Source organism: Strix aluco, chromosome 9 (genome assembly GCF_031877795.1).
Source record: "Strix aluco isolate bStrAlu1 chromosome 9, bStrAlu1.hap1, whole genome shotgun sequence".
NCBI lineage: Eukaryota > Metazoa > Chordata > Aves > Strigiformes > Strigidae > Strix > Strix aluco.
The window spans coordinates 17,589,800-17,613,912 of NC_133939.1; the positions used below are offsets into that span (position 1 = coordinate 17,589,800).

The window sequence follows — 24,113 nt, forward strand, 5'->3', positions numbered from 1 at the left end:
GAGGACAGAACAGCTGCTGCACACACGCACATGACCCCCCGAGTTCGTGCTCTGCCATTGCCAGGCTCTGGCTCACATTTGTCACGTGGCAGAAAGCAGGGCTAAGCCTTGACTTCTTCCTTGAACTAGGTCATGCCAAGAAGCAGGGGTTTTAACGTGCTCTGGCATGTCACTGCTGGACAGGTACAAGAAGCTGAGCCCCTCTGTACTTGCTCTTTTGTCTTCAAGTTGTTCAACAACCTAATGAATTTAGCCACGAAAGAACGTTTGATTACATTTACAGGAAGCAAAAAAGGACTTTGTTTCAGTTTTATTGTAATAGGTTTTCCAATATTAGAAAAGAAGAATTTTATTTAAATGTAATAACAGAGGGCACTACAAAATACGACCAGAAGTCTTGGCTTTGTTATTTCAAACATTGAAACAACTGATGTTTAAAAAAAGCTTCTGATCCCGTTATGTACATGTTAAGAGCAGACAAAAATAGCAAGTCTCTTACAGACAGCTCTTTTCTCTCATCTCTTCTTACAACTCAGCCAGTTGCCCGTGGCAAAAGCACCACAGGATTTAATTTCTTACATGTGGTCTGCAAATAACATGGTTCCAAACACATAAGCTAGATACTCCTGGTAAAGAGTAATAAACCACACTTTTCTGAAACAGTTTTCTTCCAAGACAAGCCACACGTCAGATTTGTGACAAGGAAATAGTGGGGCTCTGTGGATCTGGAGACTGAGCATAGGTGCAGCGCTGCTCATTCTTCAGGTATGTCACCCACAGCACTGCAGGGACCCCAGCTTTGCCTTCCTGCTGGCTGGAGGAAGATCAATCTTGTGCTGGGGCTACAAACTGCTTAAATTCAACTTCTGGTCACTTAAGAGCCAATGGCCCCAGCTCCAGGGGGCAAAACTGATAAAAGCTGATAAAAACAGGATGTGTGTAGAAAGCACCAGTCCTCAGCAGAGCACTGGGGAGGTGATGATGGAGAATTTGCTTGCAAGCGCTCCCAGACTACCACAAAAATCATCACAAGTAATGAAATAAAAGCAGGTGCGGCAAACAGGCTAGTGCTGCTCTCAGCAAGGGCAACACTGTTGTTAGTAAGTCTCAGTGGCAGCTGTGGCCACAAACGGCCCTGGGTCCCTCCCGGCTGGGGGCTCCCTGCCCTGCTCCGAGCTCGTCCCGCTGGCCCATCAGTACTGTCTCTCCCTGGATCTGCTGTGGAGCAAGCCCAGCAAGGAGAAGGCACCAGCAGCTGCTGTTACAAACCCAATGGCACCTATTGCTCTCTTGGCCTGCAAAGGGGAAGTAAAACACAGGCTGGAAACATGATGAGCTTTTCTTTTTTACCCCCAGGCATGCTAATGAAGTACAGGCAGGGATAATCAAGGCAATTAAATGAATGACATCTGCCCCATAAGCAGAAGGGGTAACACCCAGGCTTTTAGCCTTAGGTTGTGGCATTTGGTATGAGGGCACCATCAGAGTACAGACAGACCATAGAGAGCCTCCCAGCTCAGGGTCTCTGGTGAGGACAGAGGCAGTGATGGTTTGGACTCCACACCTGGGGCTTTGCTGTGCCCATGCAGTTTGCAGGCTGTGCCCTGGTCTGGGGGCTCACACAGAACAGCAAGGAGGTGTGCTGCGAGGCATGCAGGGGCTTAGCCTGTGTTACTTACCTGGTCGGAGACCCCCTCGCCATAGCGGAGCAGCGTCACGAAGTGCTCGCAGTTGTTGCCGAGCAGGTCATAGGATACCTCCTGGTCAATGAGGTACTCGGCACGCCGGATGATCTCCTCCACCGGAAGGGGAGGGTAGGTGCTGTCGTACTTATTGTTGATGTGGTAGGTATCATTGCCTACTACATCCTTCAGGAGCTGCATCCTCACCCGGGCCTTTCTGCTGAACACTGACTTGGCGCTGGCGAGGGTGGCTGGAGGCCCTTCATCTGCGGAAGGCAGGAACGGTGAGCCAGGCAGACCCTGTCTGGCCGCTCCAAGACCTCAGAGGGGTCTCTGACTGGCTCCCGGAAAGGCCATCTACGCACACAGGGTCCACCACCAGCCCAGGGAGGGAGACAGGGCTCCCGGGTCACCCCAAAGCCCCCTCTGTGCCCTGCTGGGCTGTGCCAGCCTTACCCACGGGTGTCACGTTGATGATGTACCCGTCCCCCAGGTAGAGGGCCCAGTGCTGGTAAGCTGGTCGGAAGATCTCGATCAGGTCCCCGGGCTCGGGGTCACCGGGGTGGGTGGCACTGAAGCTCTGGATAGCTGCCATCTCAAGAGCGTGAGGTCAGGACATGCCCCTCTTGCTGGGCAGGCTCAGCGCAAGGCACGGTGGAGACGGGAGGTCCGGGACGTGCTCAAGGTATCTGCTGGGGGGCTGCAGGCAGGGAGATCGTCAGGGCTTGGCACGGGCACGCTCATACGGCATGTGGAGTACCGCCGAGTGGCACCCAGCTGCTGCTGTGGTGGCCCCCCCTCCGCAGGGCCCTGGCTAGCGGCAGCAGGTCCCCGCACTGGCACAGGGTAGGACACAATCGCCGCTCCTCCCGCTAAGCGCTGCCGGCGGAGGGTGAACCCGTTACGGGCTGGCACCCAGCTCGCAGTCCCCGTCCCCGGCTCACCCCGCCGCTCAGAGCCCCCTCCCCGGGGCAGGCCCGAGCGGCTCCCCCCACCGCCACGCCCCGCCGGTCCCTCCGGGCCGTGCTCCTTGCGGGGCTCTGCCTGTGCCGATCCCCGGCCAGCTCTGGCGGAGGGTCGCAGCAACCCGGGGGGGCACCCGGGATGCCGAGCCCATCCCCAGGCTCTGGGGCACCCCCGGGAGCTCGGCAGACCCACGCCCGCCGCTGGCACGCCTGCAGCACAGCCCCCGGCGCTCCGGAGGGGCCACATCCTGCTGGCAGACGCCTGCTCGCACCCCCAGAGCTTCCCCATACCCCCCAGCGCCCCGCTCACCCCAGCGCCCGTTCTGCTGCCGCCGCTTTGCCGCCCCGGGGGAGGGGCGGGGGGCAGAAACTGGGCCGGCTCTTGGCTCCTCCCGGGGCTGAAAATAGGGAGGAGCCGGGGGGACTCGGGACAAACGGCACTTGCTCGGTCCCCAGCAGCCGCTCTGCTCCGGCGGCGGAGCCGCCCGTCGGGTGGAAAAGTTGGGGCTGCCTCCTCCCGGGGCGCCGGCAGCCGCGGGGTGGGCTCCGGTGTGCGGAGCGGGGGCAGCTGCCCTGCGGGCCGAGGGGTCCGTGAGCATCCCTCGCCGGGAAACCTTCCGAGAGGGAAAGGGAAGGGGATGATGCTGCTGTTTCATTTCTTTGCTGGTGAAGAGGAGCAAAGGAGGTAGAGCTCAGAGTAAATCCTATTGGCCATTTTAGGGCAAAGAGATTTCTAGGATGGCTTTTCATGTTGTGGCCCAGGAATTCCCTTCGGGACAACAGAGGAGTCTCATGATTATGCCCAGCAAGTCCCCTGAGCCGAGGGGTGAGGTAGAGCTGTCCCCTCGGCTGTTGCCGGCACAGTATGCTAAAAAGAGGGGTTCACTAAAACCGTCCTCTGGGTGAGTTGAACTAAGCAGTGTATTTAAAGTGCAGTGTTTCAGAAGTCAGGCGAGCAAGCCGGTTGATTTAAAATATCAGAGCAGTGGAAGATTTGTCATCCTTCTGGCTTCTACTGACATAAAATAGTTAATTCAGTGGAGCACTGAATTGCTCCTGCTTTCTGTATCACCCTGTTTCAAGTCTGAAGTATTTGCAAAGCTTTGCAGTGGAAAGCCAAGGCAATTCTTGTCATATTGGGGGGAAAAAAAAAAAAAAAGAAGTGTATCCCTAGAAACCCAGAAATCTGCTTTACCTGGGCACAGCTGGGCCCTGTTGCTCGGGAGAGCCCGGGGTTGGGATCCTGCAGGGTAGGGACTGGCTTGTGTTCCCACTGACTGCAAGGGGAGGCGAGCGCGGTCAGCCCCGCTCAGTGGTCACAGTATCACAGTTAGTAAGTGCGAGAGCGAAAGAGGAAGCTGCCGCTGAACAGGCAGGAAAGATGCTTTTATAATCACAGTGAAATTCCAGCATAAGGTTGACAGTTCATTTGCGCACGAGTAGGTCTCTCGCGCTGGTTCATTTTCATTATGTAACAAGGCTGAAAGCCCCTTTCCATTCATATCCTCTCCAAAATAGCTGTGCTGTGCACATATGGACAGCTGGCATGTTCTTGAATGGACCAGAATAAAATGCCTTTTATCTACCTAACTGTTCATGGAGGTTACAAATACTTTTCTGGGTAACAGCACACATGAGTTCACGGATGCAAGTGAAAGGAGAAAGGGTAAGTAAATAATAACCAGCATTATGGCAGAAACAACGGGCACCCAACACCGTTCCTCACCATAATGAGAAATGAACCTGCAAAGAACTGGAAAAGCATCAGAGAAACCTTAATGTTGTATTCCTTACATCTCAAAGCTTCACTTATGGCACTGGAAATTCGTTCAGGGCTTGGACAAGGCCCAGGCAGTGCCCTGGTCCCCGAGCCTTGTGAGTGGTTTGTCATGGGGTGAGTGTCTCACACACTGAACGTTGCCAGCCCTTGCCACAAACACCTCTGGTCATCTGCAGTAGGGGGTCCTTAGCATGGTCTGGGAGTGAGCCGATGCAGATCTCTACCCACATTAATAAGAGTGTGGCAGCTTCAGAGTATGTGAAGACTCCCAAGGAGAGTTTATGACAGGATCTTATTCTTCAGAAAGTTTTTGGTAAGTTACGCTCTTGCTTAGCCCCCGGCGCAGAGAGCTGATTACAGCCCTACTTCTTGTCCACTCCCCCGACAGCAAGGAGGCAGCTCTCCTTCAGACAATCACTTCTTCCAGTCCGGCACTCCCAAGGGGGACAATAGGTGTCATCCTTTTTACTACACCTGTCACCAGATGAGCTCAGTGTCTTATGTATTTCTCTCCTCAGTTGGACACGCTTGCCCGAAGAGGAGTAAGACCTGTGTCCAGCTCAGCTAATCCCCTCCCTGTGGAAGGATTTGGATAGGATGATCTCATGAAGACCTGCCTGGGATGCTATAATTAATTCTGACTGCATCAGTCTATGGTTTGTACATCTGTCAGAGGTCTCTATGTGATGATGTGCAGCACACTCGTGCAGGCAGATTCTGTCTGGACTTTGTGTTTTTCAAAGAGCCTCTGAAGACAACACAGTCTCTTGTGTGAGTCAGGACATATTTTAATTGAGGTCTACAACATGAGATCTGAGAGATATTTTAGATGAACAATTTCAAAGGTTTTCAGCAAATGCAATTATTTATTTACTATTATTTCTTCTCAAAGTGTTAGAAATACTATTAAAATACAAGAGCAGAAAGTAATACAAATGAATTGGAAAAATATTGCTAACTATAGGTATGTATTTCGGGATTCATTTTGATCAAATGCAGTGTTCACAATGCAGCCATAATCTTGCTCATATACTCTGGCATTCGATACATGCCTGGACTGTTTCAAAGAAGAATCCCTTGATTTTGCAGCCGTATCCCTCTTTCTCTTCCTTCTGTACAATGGAAAAAAAAAAAAAAATAGAACAACCATTTTTAATTTCTATTCTTAGCTGTAGTGAGAGGTCAAATAATGGTGTGAGCACGAATGGAAGTCAAATTTTGGAGAAACCCAAATTTTGTGATAGTGAAGCATATATCCTGTGTAAAGGAAATGGCGTATGTTCATTTCTGTAGAAAAAGCTAAGTTTTCCCTCACATTCCTCAAAGGAGATTCTGAACACTGTGGTTCTTTTCTGGTCCTGCAGGTATGTGACTAACGGGAGTTTTGAGGTTTACAGGTGCTAAAAGGAGTGTATGTGGTCTCGACTCTGCTGAATGTGGCAAAGCTGGGAAAAGCCTTACCTGTACAGGTATACTGTAGAGGAGATGAGAATGATGATAACAACTACACCTGCCACAACTCCAACAACAATGACAACTGTATGGTCCTCAGAATCCTGTGTGGGAGGGTCTTCAGCTGAAGAAGAAATAAGAGCCGTGTCAGTGAAAGCTAACCATACTGTGAACAGAAATTTTTTCTCAACCCTTGTCTGTCTGCTTGGTTTATACTGCATTCTCTGATGAATGTGGCTTTTTGGAGTAGTGTCAGACCCAGGTCCTGTATGGTCTACAGAGCCCTGCTGTCCTGCACCTCATCCACTGCGGGATCTGACCCTTCTGCTTGGATGATCACAGCCTCTCACCCCTGGGTTACTAACTTACAGCATGGAAATGAAGAGCGAGCTCAGTCTTCTACATAATGACACCCATTTTTGAAAGTGGTGTGTGTACTGTAGACAATGAAATCCAAAATAGTTTTATTACCTATCCTTTCAGCCTCGCAGCTTGGTCCTGTGTACAGTTCTGAACATTCACAGTAGAAGCGGAGAGAGGTGCTGTTGGTAATTTCAGAGCAAACTCCATCATTTTTACAAGGATTCGGCATACATGGTCCACCTAGCAAGAAGGAAGGAGAAACAATTCAGACTCTCAGATAATCCAACCTTGAGAGAACTGCTCTTGCTTAGATTACACCGACTCCTAATGCTGGACATGCCCTGTGTTTTAAGGCACATTACCTGTACTTGAAACAGGAATAAAGGAAAGAAACACTGTTTCTACAATGAAACATCAGAAACATCAGTATGCTTTCCTTCTGTACACATTCTGTTTCAACTACCCCCAACCCAGCGATGTCCTATAAGCAGTAAATCAAGACTTCTTAGCATCAAAGGTAATGTGATAATGGTTGACTCACTTCTGTAGCATCCACGACTGTAGTTTGAAATGCCACAGATTTCATCAGATCCACACACTATGTTAGAGCAGGAGACAGTGGAGCTTTCTGTGCACTGGCATCTCTGAGAGCAGTCATCAGTGGTGAATATTTCTCCAATCTGGAAGACAGCAGTTAAATGTTAAAAAATATCAAATAAAATCAGCCAGAAAACCCATGAATGGAGCACTGGTAGCCCATGCTACTCTCTCTGATGCCTTCATGATGAATGGCAACAGGGCAGTTTTGGGGTTTTTTTAGTAGTTTGTACAAAAACGAAAGCAAGCAGCTCACTATTCCAGCTCTTTGAAACTCAAGGATGGCCTAAAAAAGAAGGCAAAGAAGAGTTTGGGATATGAGATCCTAGTCTCAGGTGGGGTACATGTGCAACCAACAGTGTCGAAATGTTGCTGGAGATAAGAGAGTGACAGATGCATCACATCATGCCTCCAAGGCAGTGTGGAAATGCTACGTGCCATTTTTCTGGCAAGTGCCACCTGTTCATAGTAAGTGTCTTCCTCCTCCTATAAAATAATCTTTACTGCCTTAGGCCTTTTCTGTACCAAATCTCTAGTGTTAAAACAGAAATCTATGAGATTATGAAGCTTTTCTATCCTGCAATGACAATGGAGGATTCTCCGTATTCCTCAGAATCCAGCCTTGCTTGGGACTCTCTTCATGTCATCATATCCAACTCTATAGACTCTCAACCCTGCCTATACCACTCTTCACTGAGAGGAGAGGGACCACAGTGGCTGAGAGGATTTCTCTGTAACCACTGTGTTGTAAATCTTACAGCCTATGAGGCTATTATTTAGTGTAATAAAGGTGAAGAATTAACATGGAGGTCAGAGTGTAATCATATACTTTCTCCAAGTGCCTGCCTTGAGGACTCTGGCAGGCAGAGTTTCAGAGGCAGATCAGGTGATCTGGTCTCTCTTCCATTCCTCCAGAGACCAGAATTTTATTAAACATTTGCATTTTGTTTCTAATGCTAAATAAGGAGAACGAGGAGATTGTCAAAATAATTAGCAGAAGAAAATATTTGGTGCTGTGGGAGCTGTCTGACCCACAGAGAGACTGTACCTCATAATATTTGTTGAGGTATGTGCAGCCACATTGTTTGTAAGGTACGCAGTCAAAATCACTAAGAACATAGCCAGGGAGACATTCACAGCCTTCAACACAAGGTGATTCACACTCAGAGGGGCTGGTCAAGTCATTGCAAGATGCTGGGCATGCAGACATGCATGAGCTGTAGTTGCTGTTGGCAGGACATGATATACCTGTAAAAATAAGGAGAGTCCAGTTATAGCAGGCCTGCTGTGCCTTACTTACACAATGCACTTTGAGATCCAGAAGGTATTACCATTTTGTAGGAGGCAATATGATGGACACACATACACAGAGATGTGCATACATATATAATAATACTGAAATTATAAGTAAAGCGCTCCAAAGTCAGGAAATCCCTTGTCAAAGCTATTTGTATGATGCGCTCTCATTCCTGGTGTTCACTGATCTCAGACAACGTCTTACACATTCAGGGCAGCCATCCCTGCAAGTACCAGAACTGTTTCACTACTCTGGGAATGGTGTTTCACCAGGAATGCAAAGTCATCAATCGTGGGTGTCGCAGGGGACATATGATTCGATGAATCTCCCAACTTGGAAAAAAAAAAATTAGGAAAATGGTTTAAGATTATTATAAGTTCTATTTCAGCATATTTTAGTCTGAAAGATTTGGAGTTTTCAGCTGAATCTTTTTTATCTTGAAATTTCACAGGCAAAAAGGAGAATTAGTATATTTTGTAGATTTAAAAAGAAATTTAAATGTAATATTTTGCTTCAGATCTGTGGCTTGTGACATTCTCCAAAATTTTAACTTTTTTGCCCAGTTGGGAATGGGGACATTTTCTTCTCTCACAAAACTTCTGATGACAGGGGAGCTGACAGCTCCACTTTCCTAAGTAGCTTTCTAAGCTGGGGTCTCAATGCGAATGTCAGCATAGGACACAGAAGAGAGGCCAGAAGAGCAAGTGTGCATGCTAAACTGTGAACAGTGATTGAAGCGTGAATCAACATGCTTTTACTCTCTGAGAAGCTCTGATACATGGTGCATCCAGGAAAAGCCTCAAATCTCAGATTTTGAGAGTCCTTTAGGCAGAAACCATACTTTCTGGTTCTTCCTGTGCTTACCACAAACTGTCTGTTGCCTCCAGCCTTCCATACTGACTCCTTGCTGCTGACAAGCCAGCACGTATTCCTCCAGACTGTGACATAAGGTAGCATCCTCATCTCCTTCCACACACATATCAAACAGGCAGCTCCTACGTGCAACATGAGAAAGCATTCATTCCCCATACCTTTGTTATTGTTTATTTTCAGCTGCTTTTCTGTCTGACTCTGAGTTAGTTCCATTTTCCTGTGCCTGGCTGACAGGAAAACAGAAGAATAAAAAAAACCACAGCCACATGACTGGAAAGATCAGGTCATTTGTTGTACAGCTGCTGCTGCCATGCAAGGTATTCATATATGAACAAGCAATAAACAGGTACCCGACTGTTTGTCACAGTAAGTTATTCTTTGCTATCTGCTTCTGTTTTAGGCTAGCATGGCTGCATCTAGCTTATGGAGTACTTTTTAGTGTTGCTAATTCTTATAGCTGGACTACAGACTTCTTTCAATACATGGGTGCCCTCCCCATGTCCATATGCCTTGAATATTGACACAGAATTCTGTTTTACCCAGTGTTTGTTTGCCACTGCTACCTTCTCAGGTTTGCTCATCATCTGAATATTCAGGGCCTGATTTTCAGAGGCATTGAGATCTGAGACGAGTGGGTTCTGCAGGTATGCAGCACCTCAGAAAAATCAGGCAACCACTAAGAAGGTAGAACAGGCTGCCCAACCAAATTCTTGAGTGAGGAGAAAATTAGGCTTATGTTAAGAATCAGGTTATATACATTGAAGCCAGTGGTCCAGTTTATTTGGCTTAGGATACCTTCACATACTTCTCATAGCTAAGATGGACTTTGAGGTGGACATTGTGTATCTTTAAACATTAGGTACAACTATATGACTAAAAAAACTGGGAGCTACTTGGCAGTTTTGTGACTGAATGATGGATGAATGATGATGTGGGGATGAATCAACAGGTTTTGTACAGCTCAAAATTAGGTGTGTAGGAATTGTATATGTAGGAGACAAGAGCAGCCTTGAAACACAGCAGAGGCAACTTTCTTGAAGATAATGGGTTAGTTACTCTTCACTAATCTGGTTTTTTGCACTTCTCTATGAAAGATTCAAGAAGTGTCACTGACAGCTTCAGCCTCTGTGGCTATAGCATGAAGGCTAGATTTTATGAAGCTAGTAGAGCTAGGTACTAAATTCTCACTGAATATATGAGAACTGCAAGCACGCTGGAAATCCCAGCATACAGGTATAATGCTTAACACTGCTGCTTCATCTGTGTAGGAAAAGAGGAAAGCTACTTTCTAGAGCTAATAGAAAAGTGAAACTCTAAATAGATGGAAAGACAGATCATCACTATTATTTAAAAATAAATAAGGGAATTTAAATATATCGATAATGGAATCACTGGGCCCAGTTCTCCAAAACATTTACTGTCCTCAATTCCTGTTAACACCCTGGAGACTGAAGATGCAAAGTTCTTGTCAGAAACTATCACCAAAATAATTTTGCAAATGGGAACAACAACTGTCTGCAGTAGGCACTTACGTGAAATAGAAATCTGGTGAAACTGTAGAATGACACTTTAAGAAAGGACCATTTGAGTCAGTCAGGATTTGACATCTTGAAGTTGTGCTTACTTGCCCCAGCTCATTTTCATTGCAGCCCTGGAAGAGCCCTGGATCTGGTTCCTCCTCAGACTCATCTTTTGAGTTGACATCTCGTCTGTAAACGAAGTCATTATGAAACCATCAGTTCTCTGTATATCCAACATTCATGGTACTACTCTCTAAGTAACACCACAAGAGTACTTCTGCCTTGTGGTGTAAGTGTAAGCTTATTTCTCTCTCATCCTGAATGAGAAGGAGATAGATAAAGCAAATCAAAGATGTACTAGAACACTTCCTACCATCTCAGATTTATGGGTATTTAAATTAAAAGGGATATCTGTAATTATCTCTTCGAAAATTTTGCATGACACAGACTTCGTCCAATGCTTCCTTCATCCAATCTATTCAATAAAACTTAAACATTGGTCAGAATGATGCAGCTGGAATAGACCACTATTTCTTGGACATATGCTCACTTTCACTGAACAACTGGCTGCATGCCTGAAGTGCCAGAACTCTCCTGTAGGCATAGTCTCCAGAGCCCCTTCTATGCTCAACACTAGCCTACATACTGCTTTCCACTATTCTGGCAGAGAAGTTTTTCTAGCCAGATTATATCCTGACAGCTAATACAATTTCATTTACTTGCTGAAAAAATTCTGTGTTAGTGGCTAAGCAACCTCCAAAGGTCTTTCAAAGCAAATTGAGAAAGAAACAAACAAACTTCTTTCCCTACCTCTTTCAATGTTCTGTATGGACTAATTAGCACAGAATTTGCCTGACCACAAATATGATGCTCATTCATACTCAAAAGAATGTCCTTACTTTTTGTGTAATAGCAGAAAACACTAGATAGCCATGAAAGTAAGGAAATTAGAATCTTCAAGAACATCTTCTGGGAGGAACTGTGAGTTTATCTTGATGGATTTCGAAGCTACCTTCATGTTCCAGAGGGAGGGATGACACTGAACCAGGATTTGCCCTCCCTCAGGCCCATCCAGCAAAACATGATGTATTTATCTTTGCCAGGAACCATGGCAAAGATCTTATTCACCTCTGTGCCCTAGCAGTTGTAATGGCTGTGACTCCAAAGAGGGATACTGAACTGGAGTAATACAGTGAGAGTTCAGGCCTCTTTTGGCTAGATAGAAGGGCACTGATAGTTCACCTTAGTGATGAGCAGGAAAAGTCCCTACACACAGACGAAGGGAAGAAAAAAGACCAGAAATAAGACAGCGTAGTTATTCCTGGATATTAACTATGGCTTAATTCACTCACTTCCAGTGACTGTGCTTGCTGTGGATATTAAGTAGAAAATTAAGTACCTGAGACGAGAGGTTGTTCTTTTCAGAGGAACTTTCCAGCTTTCACCAAATACATTCACATTCTTCACCCAAACACCATCTGGATTTGTGAAGTCATTTCTGTATCTCCCATCAAAGTCACCACACAAGCCTTCTACTCTGTTTCTGTAAGTGTTGGCCAGCTTTATATCTAGGGAAGTTCAGAGGGAGAAAAGCCATTACACAGAAATCTTTTCTTCTGAGTGTATGGAAGAGGTTGAAAGCAGTGCCGTGTACCACATTTCATGATTCAGATCAGAGCTGGTGATGTGACATGGGCTTCATACGTAGGATATGAACACAGCCCTGAACATACATATTCATACATGTATTCACGGGACTGTTTCTGTGCTCTGCAACATGGATCATGTAAAAAGTAATTTCTTGCAGCCAATAAAGTATTATGTAACATGACATCACCACCTGAGTGCTCTTAGTGCATACTGCTTACTGCTTTGCAACTAACTGACTGCACCATCCACTTTTTGCCCTTCACTTTACAATCCACTTGCTTATTGAGAAACAGAATTCCTATAAAACGGATCTTTTCATTCTGCAGTTGGAATTTTAGGGTCTGGAATGATGGTCATGTGCATAAATGGCCTGGTGCTTCCACCATACACTCAGAAATAACATGGCTATATTCTGTTGTAAATCAGGAGTAATTTTCTGGAAGTTCATGTTACAAAGGGCCATAGCCTCAAAGGGTGTAGGTTTCTAATTTTGCCTTGGGTTTAGACCTCCTTTGGAATGACAACATTTTTTGAGACAGTGCATAAATATTCCCGCACATTGTCTTAGTATCACTTACCTGCATTTTGATTGCCATCAAAGCTCAGGTATAAGCCAAAATCTGTCTCCAGGTAAATTCTTGTTGTCCTCTGATATATACGAATACCTTCATGAGGATGAGCAGGGGGTCTCACCCTTACACCATCCAACTAACAAGGAAAGAAAAAGTTACAATTCATAATACATAGGCCAAATTCAAATCTGGCTTCAGTACAGGTCAACGCTACAAATGAACACTCCTCTTCTCTGGTCTTATGATAAATAAATCAAATAATTTAACCAGGTAAAAAACTCAGTATTCAATTTTTTAAAGTTAACAAAATCATCTATTGAGGAAAGTGATCTGGACACAGTATTTTCATATAATTCTAAGAGATTTCTACTATTGAGCTAAAAATGTATATATGAGCTATGTATACTCTTATGCAATAGGAAGGAAATTAAGTTTTCCTAGCATAATTCACACTTTTCCCTACCACTGATAAAAATTTGTATGATTTGGGAATACAATGGAAGATTGGCAAAGACGATTGTAAACACGCTCAAGTGACTTGCAGTTGGGGTGTCAAAAACCACATATCTCTCACTAATTGTTGTTTAGCTTTGCGTGCTTTACGGATAGAATGTCTGCATTTAGATAACACAGGCCTGTGAGAGACTCGGAGTCATCCTGTTGAACATCCTTGAGATTTCTGCCCTGCTGTGGCAAAGATCAAAGCACAGTGGAAAACTACGCCTGTGAAAATCCCTGATATATATAGGTGAAAGTAACAGGTTCAAGATCTTTCCTTTCTTCTCCTCCCTCCAGCTAGCAAGGACCAAGCTCTGCGGTGCCTGCATCCCCGCTTGCGTGCCTTTGCCCGGGTGCTGCTGTGGTGATCCCCCAGGTCACGAGGTAACGGGAATAAATTTACTCTTTGTATTTCATCCGTGGTTTTGTGATTGTTCCTGCATTCTGCCTGTGTTGGCTCACACAAAGGTTTTATTGTAAGTCTTGGGATATTTGGTGTTTTATTTCTAAATCTCTATTTATTTATTTATTTGTCTGAAGTAGAATTATATCCTTCATAGCGATAGAGAAGAAAGACTCGACACAACTGAAAATCACATTTGTGGTTGCCCCATAGCACTGCCTTAATAATACAGTTAGCTTTAATGCTTAAATTCTTCAAAACAGACATTTATTACTCAAAGGTGTTTTGCTCCAAGGGAGGGCCTTTCTCTGTGCTCTGCAGTCAGTGAGAGACTTACCACAAGCTGCTTGTTCTGCCTGAATCGCACTGTGTGATTGTAAACATTGATGAGAATCTCTTTCAGGTAAGTAATGCGTCGACTTTGACGGAGAGGATAGTTCATGCCTTCAATGCTGAACTGCGTCAGAGTATCAGGTAGGTCAGGGATGGTCTGAGCCAGAATATACGTGTATTTCCCTTGAAAGTGGTGCACCAGACCATCGAAGGTGATGTAGTGTGGGTCGCCCATGACCCGGCATTTCCCAAAACCTAAAGGGAAAAAGCTTTATTATTCTCCAGTCTGAACGTGCATGTGCCAGATCCCATGCATGGATCAGTTTAAAATAAGATAAAAATGGTTGCTGCTAGCATGCAGGTCTCTTAAAGTAAAGATGGGTGCTCAGGCATCACCCTGGTGAATGGGCACTCAAATGGAGAGATGGCCAGAGAAACTCATTCCTCTGCTGAGAACCAGTGTGAGCCAACTGATCTGAAGCAGAACATTACAGTTTATAGGCTTTAGAGAGACTAAGTTGTGCACACTGGTCCTCTGCAAAGGAATGACTCTGCCACACAGCATGGCTTGCAGTGGGGGTCTTTGAAATGTTGGTTTCACAATCCTCAGCAATATGTTGCTACAAAAGTACTGGAACATGAAAAGCAATGTCTAATTTTGACTGGCTCACTACTGTCACACTGATGTCTTCTGAGGTTCCTAAACTGACCATTGGGTTCACCAGAGCTACAGATGCAGCCACTATAATCTAGATATTCTCCTTGACCATTGAATGCAGAGCAAACCATTATTCCAGGAGCAAGGCTCTCCTTAAGACTGCTCGGGTGCCTCTGCTGTGGTATTTTGCCAAAATGGAGTAGGGAGAGGCTGGATTTGCATTATACTCTTGTAGGACCTATGTCATACTATTCTTCAAAATTGTAGAGTCACTAGGCAATGAGATATCTCCTAAACAATTCAATTTACCTAGAGAATATGGGATTAATTTTTCTTAGCCAAAGCAACTACTGAACCAAAAGCACCAAAGTTCTCTGACTGGCCTATTACATATCTGTTCAGAGCTGCTCTGTCTTGTTTTACCTTTTTTTTTTGTGTGTGTGTTCTTAAATCAACATGCAATGGGAAAAACAGGATCATTGCCAAAGGATTCACAGACATGTCTGAGTTTTGGTTTTGGTAGATACAGTGCAAATTTTTTTCTTCTTTTTCTTTTAAACTAGTCAGACTGAACTGTCAAATTTCTGGATGTAAGTTAATTTTCAAACTCATGTTCCACTTCCCTCTACACTGGAACTTTCTCTTCTAAGAACTTTTAGTGTTCAATAATATGTTGTCAATAGCACTGTCAGAGATGCTTTCTTTCCCTGTGGAAAACACTGGAAGTGCCATGGAAGAAAGAATGAACACCCACATCCTTTCTCCTTCTCCAGCCTTCATGGAACACCAAATGAAGACCTGCCTGCACATACCTGTTGGATTGCACTTGTGTTTTCCATTGTTGATCACACAGGTTTCTTTAGAATCACAGCTATAGCTCTTACATTTGATGACACCGTTCTTCTGACACTGGCATCTTTTGGTGCAGTGTGGAGTTATCCAAGTCTCTCCAGCCTGGACACAAGTTGTGTTAATAATATGTTATCAAGGTGCTCAGCTTTGCAATGCAATACCAGTTCACCAGCAGAGGGTGTGGGGGCTGTCTAGGTGCAACCTTGCCAGCTGGCTATTCCACAACTACTCAATACAGGTGTAGTCTCACCAAGAGCCTGGGAGGGGGGATCCCAGTCCATTTATCTTATTGTCTTTGACATGAGAATTTGAACATAAAACAGGACTAGAACGGATTGCCTAAATAACTCTGATCAAGAGTCAAGTTCAGGTTTCAAATATGCCTCAATTTTGACCTCGGATGCAAAGCACCAAGCTCCTGCATCTCCTAATACCTGAGGCTGTAGCTTTTATCAATCAGATGAAAGGTATTTAAGAGGTAGACTCTGAAGGTTTCTCTCTCTCTCTCATTCATATGGGCAGGAAACCAGCTTTCTACAAGTTTTGCAGCCGGGGATTTGTTCCACAGACGAACTACTTACACTGTAGTAATTGTTGTCATCATCCCTGCAGCCACAATTGCTCAGAGGTACACAGTTGCCATTACTGAGCACATAATTATCATCACACTCACAGCCCTCTGTGCACTCTTCTGTCTTCTCACAAAGGGAAGATGCAAAAATGTCATTGCACGTTGATGGGCAGATGGAGACACAGTCCGTGTAATGGCTGTGAGGTGTACAGGGCAATGCTGTGTGGGTGAAGAGAATAGAAGCAGTGTTATTAAATACATTTAGAAAGTGCACTGCAAACACACGTGCCTGTCTGAAAGCTACCACTTGGCCTATAAAATGGTAGTATAGAATTGCCTTTTAATAGCTGATTTTGATCATCAGTTTTGATTTTTTATATTTTATTTAAATAAAGAACAAAACCAAAACAGAGGGCCCTCTCTGGAGCTGCTGATTCGGTTCTATTACAGGTATGTCTGAACTGGTGGCACCTGGTGCTAGATCATTCAGATTCAGTATTCCAGCTCAGCTGCAAATGCCTATTTGGGCACTGCTAGACATGAGAATCTTCAGGGCAAATTCCTTAGAATGTTCAACCCTCTAATGACGCAAAATAGATGTATATCTAGTTTAACCACAGACAAACACCTGCAAGAACAACAGATACACATTGTCAGATTGAAGATTTATCTAGCTCTACACCCTATTTCTGCCAATGACTAGAGATTCATAATGGAACAGTTCAAGAAACAGGGTAGCAGGACAAAGGGTTCATTTGTCCAGTATTTTCCCTCACTCCTGGCAAGGAGGCAACTAGGAATTTCTGATGGGCCTATTCAACGTTCATTTGGCTTGTTTTTTAACCAGTTAATTGTTTTGTGCTCCACAACATTAGGTGATAATTAATTCCACAATGTAAAACTAAATTGTGAAAAAAACAACAAAAGGAAATCCACTGTGTAATCTTTACTCATTTTTATATAATTTTTTTGTAGCTTTGTTGAATGGGTGGAGTGAGGCACATACACTGGAAATTAATTCGAGAACGTGGCCCTTAATAAGCAATTGGCCAAATTGCAGTTTTCATTCAAAACACAGCGAGTGGCATTGAGCCCTGTGTCCTAACACAGTATCTCACTTTGTTTTAGTCTTCTGGTTATATAATTTCTCCATTTTAGTCTCATTGCAATAACTCATGGCACTCATTTGGCTACTAAAGCCATTCTAACTCTACATTACTATCCATAACTTGTATAGTCCCATGTTATCACTGCGTTTAGCTCAACCTGAACACAGTTCAGTGCAACAATGGAGTCATAAAATCATCATAATAGAATTGCATTTTGTGAGAATTTGAGTTTAATTTTCTTTGACAAAACTTGTTCATCTAATACTGCTAGTTTGTTTTCATGCTTTCAGCCATCCAACTTTCATTTTTTTTCACTTATTTATGCACTTACGACAGAATGTGCTATTCCTCCATTTAATGGTGACTCCATGATTCCTGCAGGTGTCCACATAGACTTGAACTATGTCGCAGAGAGCGGACCTCATGCCGTCATATTGGCACATGTCATAGATGCAGATCTGTATGAAGTCTTCAGGCTTGACTAGATTATGACATGCTTTGAATTTGTCTGATTTTAAGACATTGCACTGGCTTTCAATGACTGGTTTATTCTCAGCAGTGCAAGGAGGAACATCATCTTCTCTTAAGTCTGATAAACAACTGCATGAAAGCAGAAACACAGCTGCATTTTGGTTCCAAAGGCATATATGATAGAGACTGAAACTGAAAAGTTTGTTTCTACTGAAAGGTATTAAATAACGCTAAAGACTACAGTCTTCGTTTTGTCTATGAGTGAAAGATTAGGCAGAAGTAGACCTGCCTGGCAATCACCATGCTGTGTCTGACCCTCGTTACTCTCACTGAACTTGACCCTGACTAGAGGATTGACTTCTCATCTTGACCTCAGACCTGTCTCGTCACTGCAAGCTTGTGTGGTGATCTGGACTCCTGGCTGACCCTGGCTTCCACACTTGGGCCTGCCCTGCTTGTCTCACTCAGGTAGTGTGGGATGGGCCCTAGGTGGTGAGGTCACTGTTCTCTTGGCTGTGTTATTACCCCTGGCTCCCTGTCCCTTAGGGAGTAGCTGGCCCTCACTGTTCCCCAGCACCATCATCTTGCTTTAGGTGTTTTCAATGCAAAATAAACAGAGGCTATGTCCACACGTGGACTGCCCCAAAGCCTAATTCCTCAAGTGTGTATGTAGATCAATAGAAAGGCTATGGTTTCCCTCTGGCCTGTGCAGTGGTTTCCTGTGTGATGGCTTCTTTTTGAGCTTCAAATTCAAGAAAAGTCTCATATACACTACTTTTATGCTACAAAGTAGCAAACAGTCAAAACAATTGGAAGAAGACTGTTTCCTGAAGGAAGATGGAAGGTATGAAGAGAAGTTACATTTACCCTTCATCACTGTCTTTCTCCACTTTCCAGCTATTTCCAAACTGTGTGACACTGACGAGTGTACCATTGCGCAAGGACAGATCATCTTCACGATTATCATTGAAATTACCACACATGCCATGTACCTGCAAATGAACAAGCACCATATTCTAAGCGCAGTCTGTTCTACATCAGCTTCCCCAATAACTTCTTATTCATTGCCCATGAAATGATGTAACCAAATCATCACCAAATCACCAACAACCTATCTTGTACCAGACATTTAAGACATACTCACTAGTGTCTGACTGTACCCATGGAGAAATAAAATAGAAACTACAGTAAATCTGTGGCTTCCTAAGGCTTCAAGGTGTTTTATTCTATAAGTTAGATGTATTCCCCTAGCCAGGTAATCTTCCTTAACTACCCCCTTGGAACACAAGGAAATTGTTGTGAAGAGAAAAAAAATAGAAAGGAAAAAAATTACATGTGTTACAATACAGCTGCAAAGAAAGATGCAACAGCAAAACACAGGAATAAAAGAAATTAAAAGTAAATGCACAAAGCAGTGGTTTTGAAACAGTGCCAGGTGTTTACATACTAAATCTTACCTTTGAGAAATAAGACTGTGGGAGGGTGATTTCCAGATGGTGATTGCCATCATATTTCACTATCACACCAAAGTCAGTTTCCACTACTATAAATCTGCCAACTTTTCCAATGGACACGCCTTGCAACCGGTTCTCCACTGGAGTGTAGACTCTCTCATTGTTCAACTGGAGAGACATGTTATTTGTCAGTATGGACATACTTCCATGAAAGCTTTCCTGCTCACAACCTATATTCCTTGCAATGCTGAAGATTTCTTTATGACAATTTTAGCTCCTTTACACTTCCACCATTGCATATTCCAACTATAGGTTGCAGGAATCAGCCTTTTAGCTGAGGACAGCTGGGCAGGACTCATCGCCTGTGCCTTTAACAGGGAGCTGGAAAGGTCCCTGACAGTGAGCAAGCTCTTATCCACCCGTAGGGTGGATTTCCTGCCTCCAGTACTGCCATGGATGCCTCTGCTATTCTGGACCAATACAGTATGATTTGCTTTTTCCTCTGCTCTTTTTAGGTAGCTATAGGTGATTGGGTTGACAACAGCTATTGAAGTGGGGAGACCCATTCTTTAGGTCAGGCAACAGTTCTCCAGTCTGGGCGGTCTGGGCTCCACCTCCAAGATATGGCCAATGGAACAGTAAACCCAAACCAGAAGCCCTGAGAACTAGTGAGAAATGGTATTTCCCCATGATATCCAGCTAATGGAGGTGCCCACAAGTATTAAGCATACGTGTACATATTCCTTAAGAAACATGAAGATCCTTTTCCCTACAGCTACTGTAGTGAGCTAATTTTAAGATACTTCTTTCCAGAATAAAGAGCACCACCACCTACCAGGATTCTTTGGCTTTTCTGAAGGGTGATTCGTACACCATACACATCTATGTAGACTTCTTTCAGGTATGTGGCCCCTCTTAGTCCTCTGTCTTCATTCTTTCCAAGGATGGTTATAGGAATGACACTGTTGGTGTTGACAACCTCAACCAATGTGTAGGTGCAAGTACCCACAAAGGTGTACATCATTCCATCAAAAGTGAAATAATGGGGATCTCCTGCCACTTGACATGTTGCTTGGCCTGAAGGTGAAAAAATTATCTGAGAACTCTGGACTGGGTTTCATCATGGACTTAGCCGAACAAACATGTTTGCAATAGTGCAGCAACCTAATCCTGATCATTATTATGTGGGCAAACTTTCACAGAGGTATCTCTGTGACACCTCATGCCAATGACATTTTATTTGGAAATGAGAAATTTGCAGAAAGTGTCTCCTAAATTTAATTTGCAAATTATTTACAAACTGGCAACTTGGCAGCAAATGCACATCTTTATACATTTCTATATGCTGCTGTAGCTATGATTTATGGTAGTTGAGAGTAATATGGAGCTTCTCTACTTAGCTATATAAAAATAAATGAGTATATGTATAAATATAGGTGTAAATATAAAAGTAAATAAATTTGCATCTATATACATAGATACTTATTGCACTTGCCATCACCCAGACTCTCAGAAATGCAGTTCTCAATTATTCCCAAATTTAGAGCTTGCAGCACTGGTGATGTGGGACTTGAATTTGTATTATCAAGACAAAGAGAACCGAAGTGACCTTTTGGGCAACATCAGTTTTTGCTGATATCCAGTAAAACAGAAGGGGATCTGTGCTTGCAAGACAGATCATTGTGTATTTTAACCTCTTAGCACTGGCAGCAGTCAGTTGGAATTTCTTTGCCATCACATATGAAAAGATATTTATAATAAAGCTAGAAGGAGAAGAACGATCTAATTATGGGATTGGCATTGAGAACCATTTTCAGGCAGGACTTACCATTGGAATGACAGCCCAGCACACCATCCTGAATACTGCATTCTTCCCGGACTCCACACTCCCAGGATGTGCATACAATGGTGTTATTAGCCTTACAGATGCAGCGTTCAGTGCAGGGATAACTGGTGAACCAACTTTCATTCAGCTGAGCAGAAAAAAGAGTGTAGAAGTATATACTGTAAGATAAATTGGAAGGTTATACTGTAAGGGACAATCAAATTTTTAGTATTTGAACGTGCATGATATATGATCATTTGGGCTATTCTAGCCACACAGCTCACAGATCAAAAAGGCTGGCAAAGTGAATCTATTTTGTTATTATTAATGGTGTAAATAATAATTGTGTTAGTGTTATTAATTTTTTTTCTCTCATGGTGATAAAGAATGAGATCTCCTGTTCTTTCTTTTTTTTTCTTTCAATGTCTGAGGTAACTTGCCTGGTGATACTGTTTTTTTTCATCAACACATCCACAGCTGCTTTCTAGAACACATTTGTCTCCACTCAGAACATAGCCTTCCTTACAGAAGCAACCTTCCACTGGTAAGGAACTGCAGGAATCAACTGCTGAGATGTTCAAACAGGTAGATGGACACCTAGTACCACAGCTCTTGTAGATACTGCCTCCTGGACAGGACATTGCTAGGAGGAAAAAAAAAAAACCACTAAGATCACTCAAAAGGGCAAAATCATGACAAAAGTTTTCCTGATGCTTTCACTGTTTGCTCCTGACAATATTCAAACTTGTTATTAGGAAGTCTGACACTGGAGAGTCCTGCATACAAAGGATTTTCTTGCTGTGTGAAATAGGAGACTTTTGGTAAAGATGGCTAAGACAGGTGGACCACCCTGAACTTCACCTCACAAAGAAAGTCAAACATTTCAGGCTCACTTTGAGAGTAGGTCTGATGTAATCATACAGGACTAATTGTACTTGGTTCAGTAAACCTTTTTCTGCAGGTTTAAAGACATAAAGTCGCTCCATTAAGGGAATAGAAGAATCTCTTTACATACCAGCTGATATGGCCCCATTACTGTAGTTACTATTTGAACACCTGCCATATATTTAAAAATAGAACTAAAAAAAAAAATCAGACTCTGTCTTTCACTGAAACCCCTTGAGGAAAATATATTATACTGTCACTCTCTTCCTGATCATGGTAGAATTGGGCTTCTATCACTCAAAGCATGCTCCCCAGGGAAGATATCACATTTTACAGAAATCCTGAAGCATTTGTCCATTTCTGTCACCTAAAAAAACCCTAAAATTTTTTTCTGGCTAGATTCTCTGATAAATCACTACATATGGCTTATTTACTTCTGTTCCTAAAACAGGATCTCTTAGTCCTGTCAGGCAATTACAGGCAACATCTCCAGTCATCTAGCCAGGACACCTGCCCTTTGTCAGGTTCCTAACTGAGGTTTTATTTGAATTACTGATGGAGGGAGCAGCTGAGAGTCAATCCGCTTAATGTGTCTAAATCTTCCCTATCACTATAATCAAGCCATAGATATTTAGGTCCTGGGCTATCGTCTCAGATTATGGAGGATGGATGTCCCTAGCTTTAATCTGATTTGGAGGGTTAGAAGCTTGTTTCTTGCTCTTTCTTCTTTTTATATATGAATTCTCTGTGCTCTGTCTTCCCAGGGCTAACTTACTGGGTGCTTTAAAGCCGTTCTAAAGTCATAGTAATTGTTTTTCCAAACTGAGCAGCTCCCAGAATCTCTCAATGGTTTTTTTATGGTTTAGTTTCAATGCAGAGTTAATTGTTGATCAAAGAAACAAAAGAAAAAGAAAAAAAGGTGCAAATCTGCAGAAGGTAATATAGTGGTAACTGGTATAATGAAAATTAGCATAAAAGACAAAAAAAACATAGAGAAGAATTACAGTTTATTTTGTTATGGTTGACCTTTAGAGGGCTTCTTTTTTTCTCTCTGGGTGTGTACTTTGTGGATATAAAGGTGTAGCAGTGTGCTCTGCCTGTCCCCTCCACAAGCTGACCTGTATTTCCCATAGCCATATTCAAGTGATAACCACCAGTGGTGGTCGGTCGTAATGGATATCTCTGGTTGTGATGGCTGCATCTGACTCAAAGTGCATATGTAGGAGACAGATAGATAACAATACAATAGCCAAGTGTTAATTTGAACAATGCGCCCACCTAACCATGGCGCTGGTCAATGTCCAACTCAAGCCAAATTTGAAAGAAACTGACTTCTGTAGTCAGTATGTAAATATGACTATAAGTCAATTATTTTACTCCATAAATAGTGGACAACCCAGGGTTTGTTGAGCTCTCCTGCATGGCAGCAGGCTGCACGCCAGGATCTCACACTGAGTAGGGACACCTATCAAGGTTACTCCTCAAGGTTGAGAGAGTCCTTGCTGCAACAGATTCTTGGTAAGTGATTAATAGCATGCTAAACTTTGAAATCCTAATGGAGTGGTATAAAGGATCGATTGTGCACATAATAATCCTTTAGACATAAACCGTTGACCAAGTCTGGAACTAGGACTGGATCCAGCCACAGCTAGAGTCCTCTCTGAGAGGAGTTTAGAAAGCAAGGGGGTCCATTCTGAACCTCGTGACTCATTGGGAGGGTCCGTTGTCATTGAATCTTGTTAAACCACTGTCACATTTGCTATCAAACTTTTTAAAATCACTGTTTTATATCAATAAACATATTTCTACTTCTTCCTTACGAGTGAGGTGCATCACTCCATCTGCAGCAAAAAGTCCTTTAGAAGATGTCTGGCAAGCAGAAAAATGCCCAGTGCTGCATAAAATTGGCACCAGTGGAACCCCTGGAAAGCTTTACTCTAGGAAATATGAGTTCATTATATGAAATTTCCCATAAGGTCATTTTGAAGAGAATTAAGTGAGAATACTTGATTTCTTTGCTGTACAAATACTTTTAAACTTTGTAGAAACAGCTGTTTCTCAAGGTTTCTTAAACTATTTTTTTAACCAAAAGCCATCAATAAACATTTGTGTGTGAAAGACTACCAGCTCTGCTAACATTGAGCATGGTAGATTTTCAGTGGAGCAAAGAAACAGTTATTTCCCCATGAAGAAGCTCACATAAGGTACAGTTGAATGTAATCGAACTTTTCCAAGAAATTAATAGTAAATTATTAAAACTTGAAGGATTAGACCTGCATCTATCCAAATGTTCTTGAAAATTA

The 24,113-nt window shown here is 43.4% G+C and overlaps 2 protein-coding genes across 2 annotated transcripts in view; both read right to left on the reverse strand.

The window, feature by feature from the left end:
- Nucleotides 1-294: 294 nt before the first annotated feature.
- On the reverse strand, nucleotides 295-3,077 carry PLAAT1 (phospholipase A and acyltransferase 1). Its single transcript, XM_074833953.1, has 4 exons — nucleotides 2,958-3,077; nucleotides 2,139-2,382; nucleotides 1,680-1,948; nucleotides 295-1,295 (listed from the first exon to the last, which is right to left on the reverse strand). The coding sequence occupies exons 2-4, from the start codon at nucleotides 2,275-2,277 to the stop codon at nucleotides 1,194-1,196; spliced, it is 510 nt and encodes a 169-aa protein (XP_074690054.1). The 5' UTR covers nucleotides 2,278-2,382; nucleotides 2,958-3,077; the 3' UTR covers nucleotides 295-1,193.
- A 2,265-nt stretch (nucleotides 3,078-5,342) lies between these two features.
- The window catches only part of LOC141926875 (IgGFc-binding protein-like), a 61,219-nt gene continuing 42,448 nt past the window's right edge, over nucleotides 5,343-24,113 (reverse strand). Inside the window, exons 74-91 of the mRNA XM_074833263.1 lie at nucleotides 21,366-21,568; nucleotides 20,929-21,073; nucleotides 19,936-20,177; nucleotides 19,104-19,268; nucleotides 18,514-18,638; nucleotides 17,507-17,775; nucleotides 16,077-16,285; nucleotides 15,456-15,597; nucleotides 13,990-14,240; nucleotides 12,758-12,887; nucleotides 11,929-12,097; nucleotides 10,542-10,718; nucleotides 9,001-9,131; nucleotides 7,888-8,087; nucleotides 6,784-6,922; nucleotides 6,351-6,482; nucleotides 5,889-6,003; nucleotides 5,343-5,539 (exon numbers count right to left, since the gene is read on the reverse strand). Coding sequence (XP_074689364.1) covers nucleotides 5,386-5,539; nucleotides 5,889-6,003; nucleotides 6,351-6,482; nucleotides 6,784-6,922; nucleotides 7,888-8,087; nucleotides 9,001-9,131; nucleotides 10,542-10,718; nucleotides 11,929-12,097; nucleotides 12,758-12,887; nucleotides 13,990-14,240; nucleotides 15,456-15,597; nucleotides 16,077-16,285; nucleotides 17,507-17,775; nucleotides 18,514-18,638; nucleotides 19,104-19,268; nucleotides 19,936-20,177; nucleotides 20,929-21,073; nucleotides 21,366-21,568 — 3,098 coding nt within the window. The 3' untranslated portion in view covers nucleotides 5,343-5,385. The remainder of the gene's footprint in view (nucleotides 5,540-5,888; nucleotides 6,004-6,350; nucleotides 6,483-6,783; nucleotides 6,923-7,887; nucleotides 8,088-9,000; nucleotides 9,132-10,541; nucleotides 10,719-11,928; nucleotides 12,098-12,757; nucleotides 12,888-13,989; nucleotides 14,241-15,455; nucleotides 15,598-16,076; nucleotides 16,286-17,506; nucleotides 17,776-18,513; nucleotides 18,639-19,103; nucleotides 19,269-19,935; nucleotides 20,178-20,928; nucleotides 21,074-21,365; nucleotides 21,569-24,113) is intronic.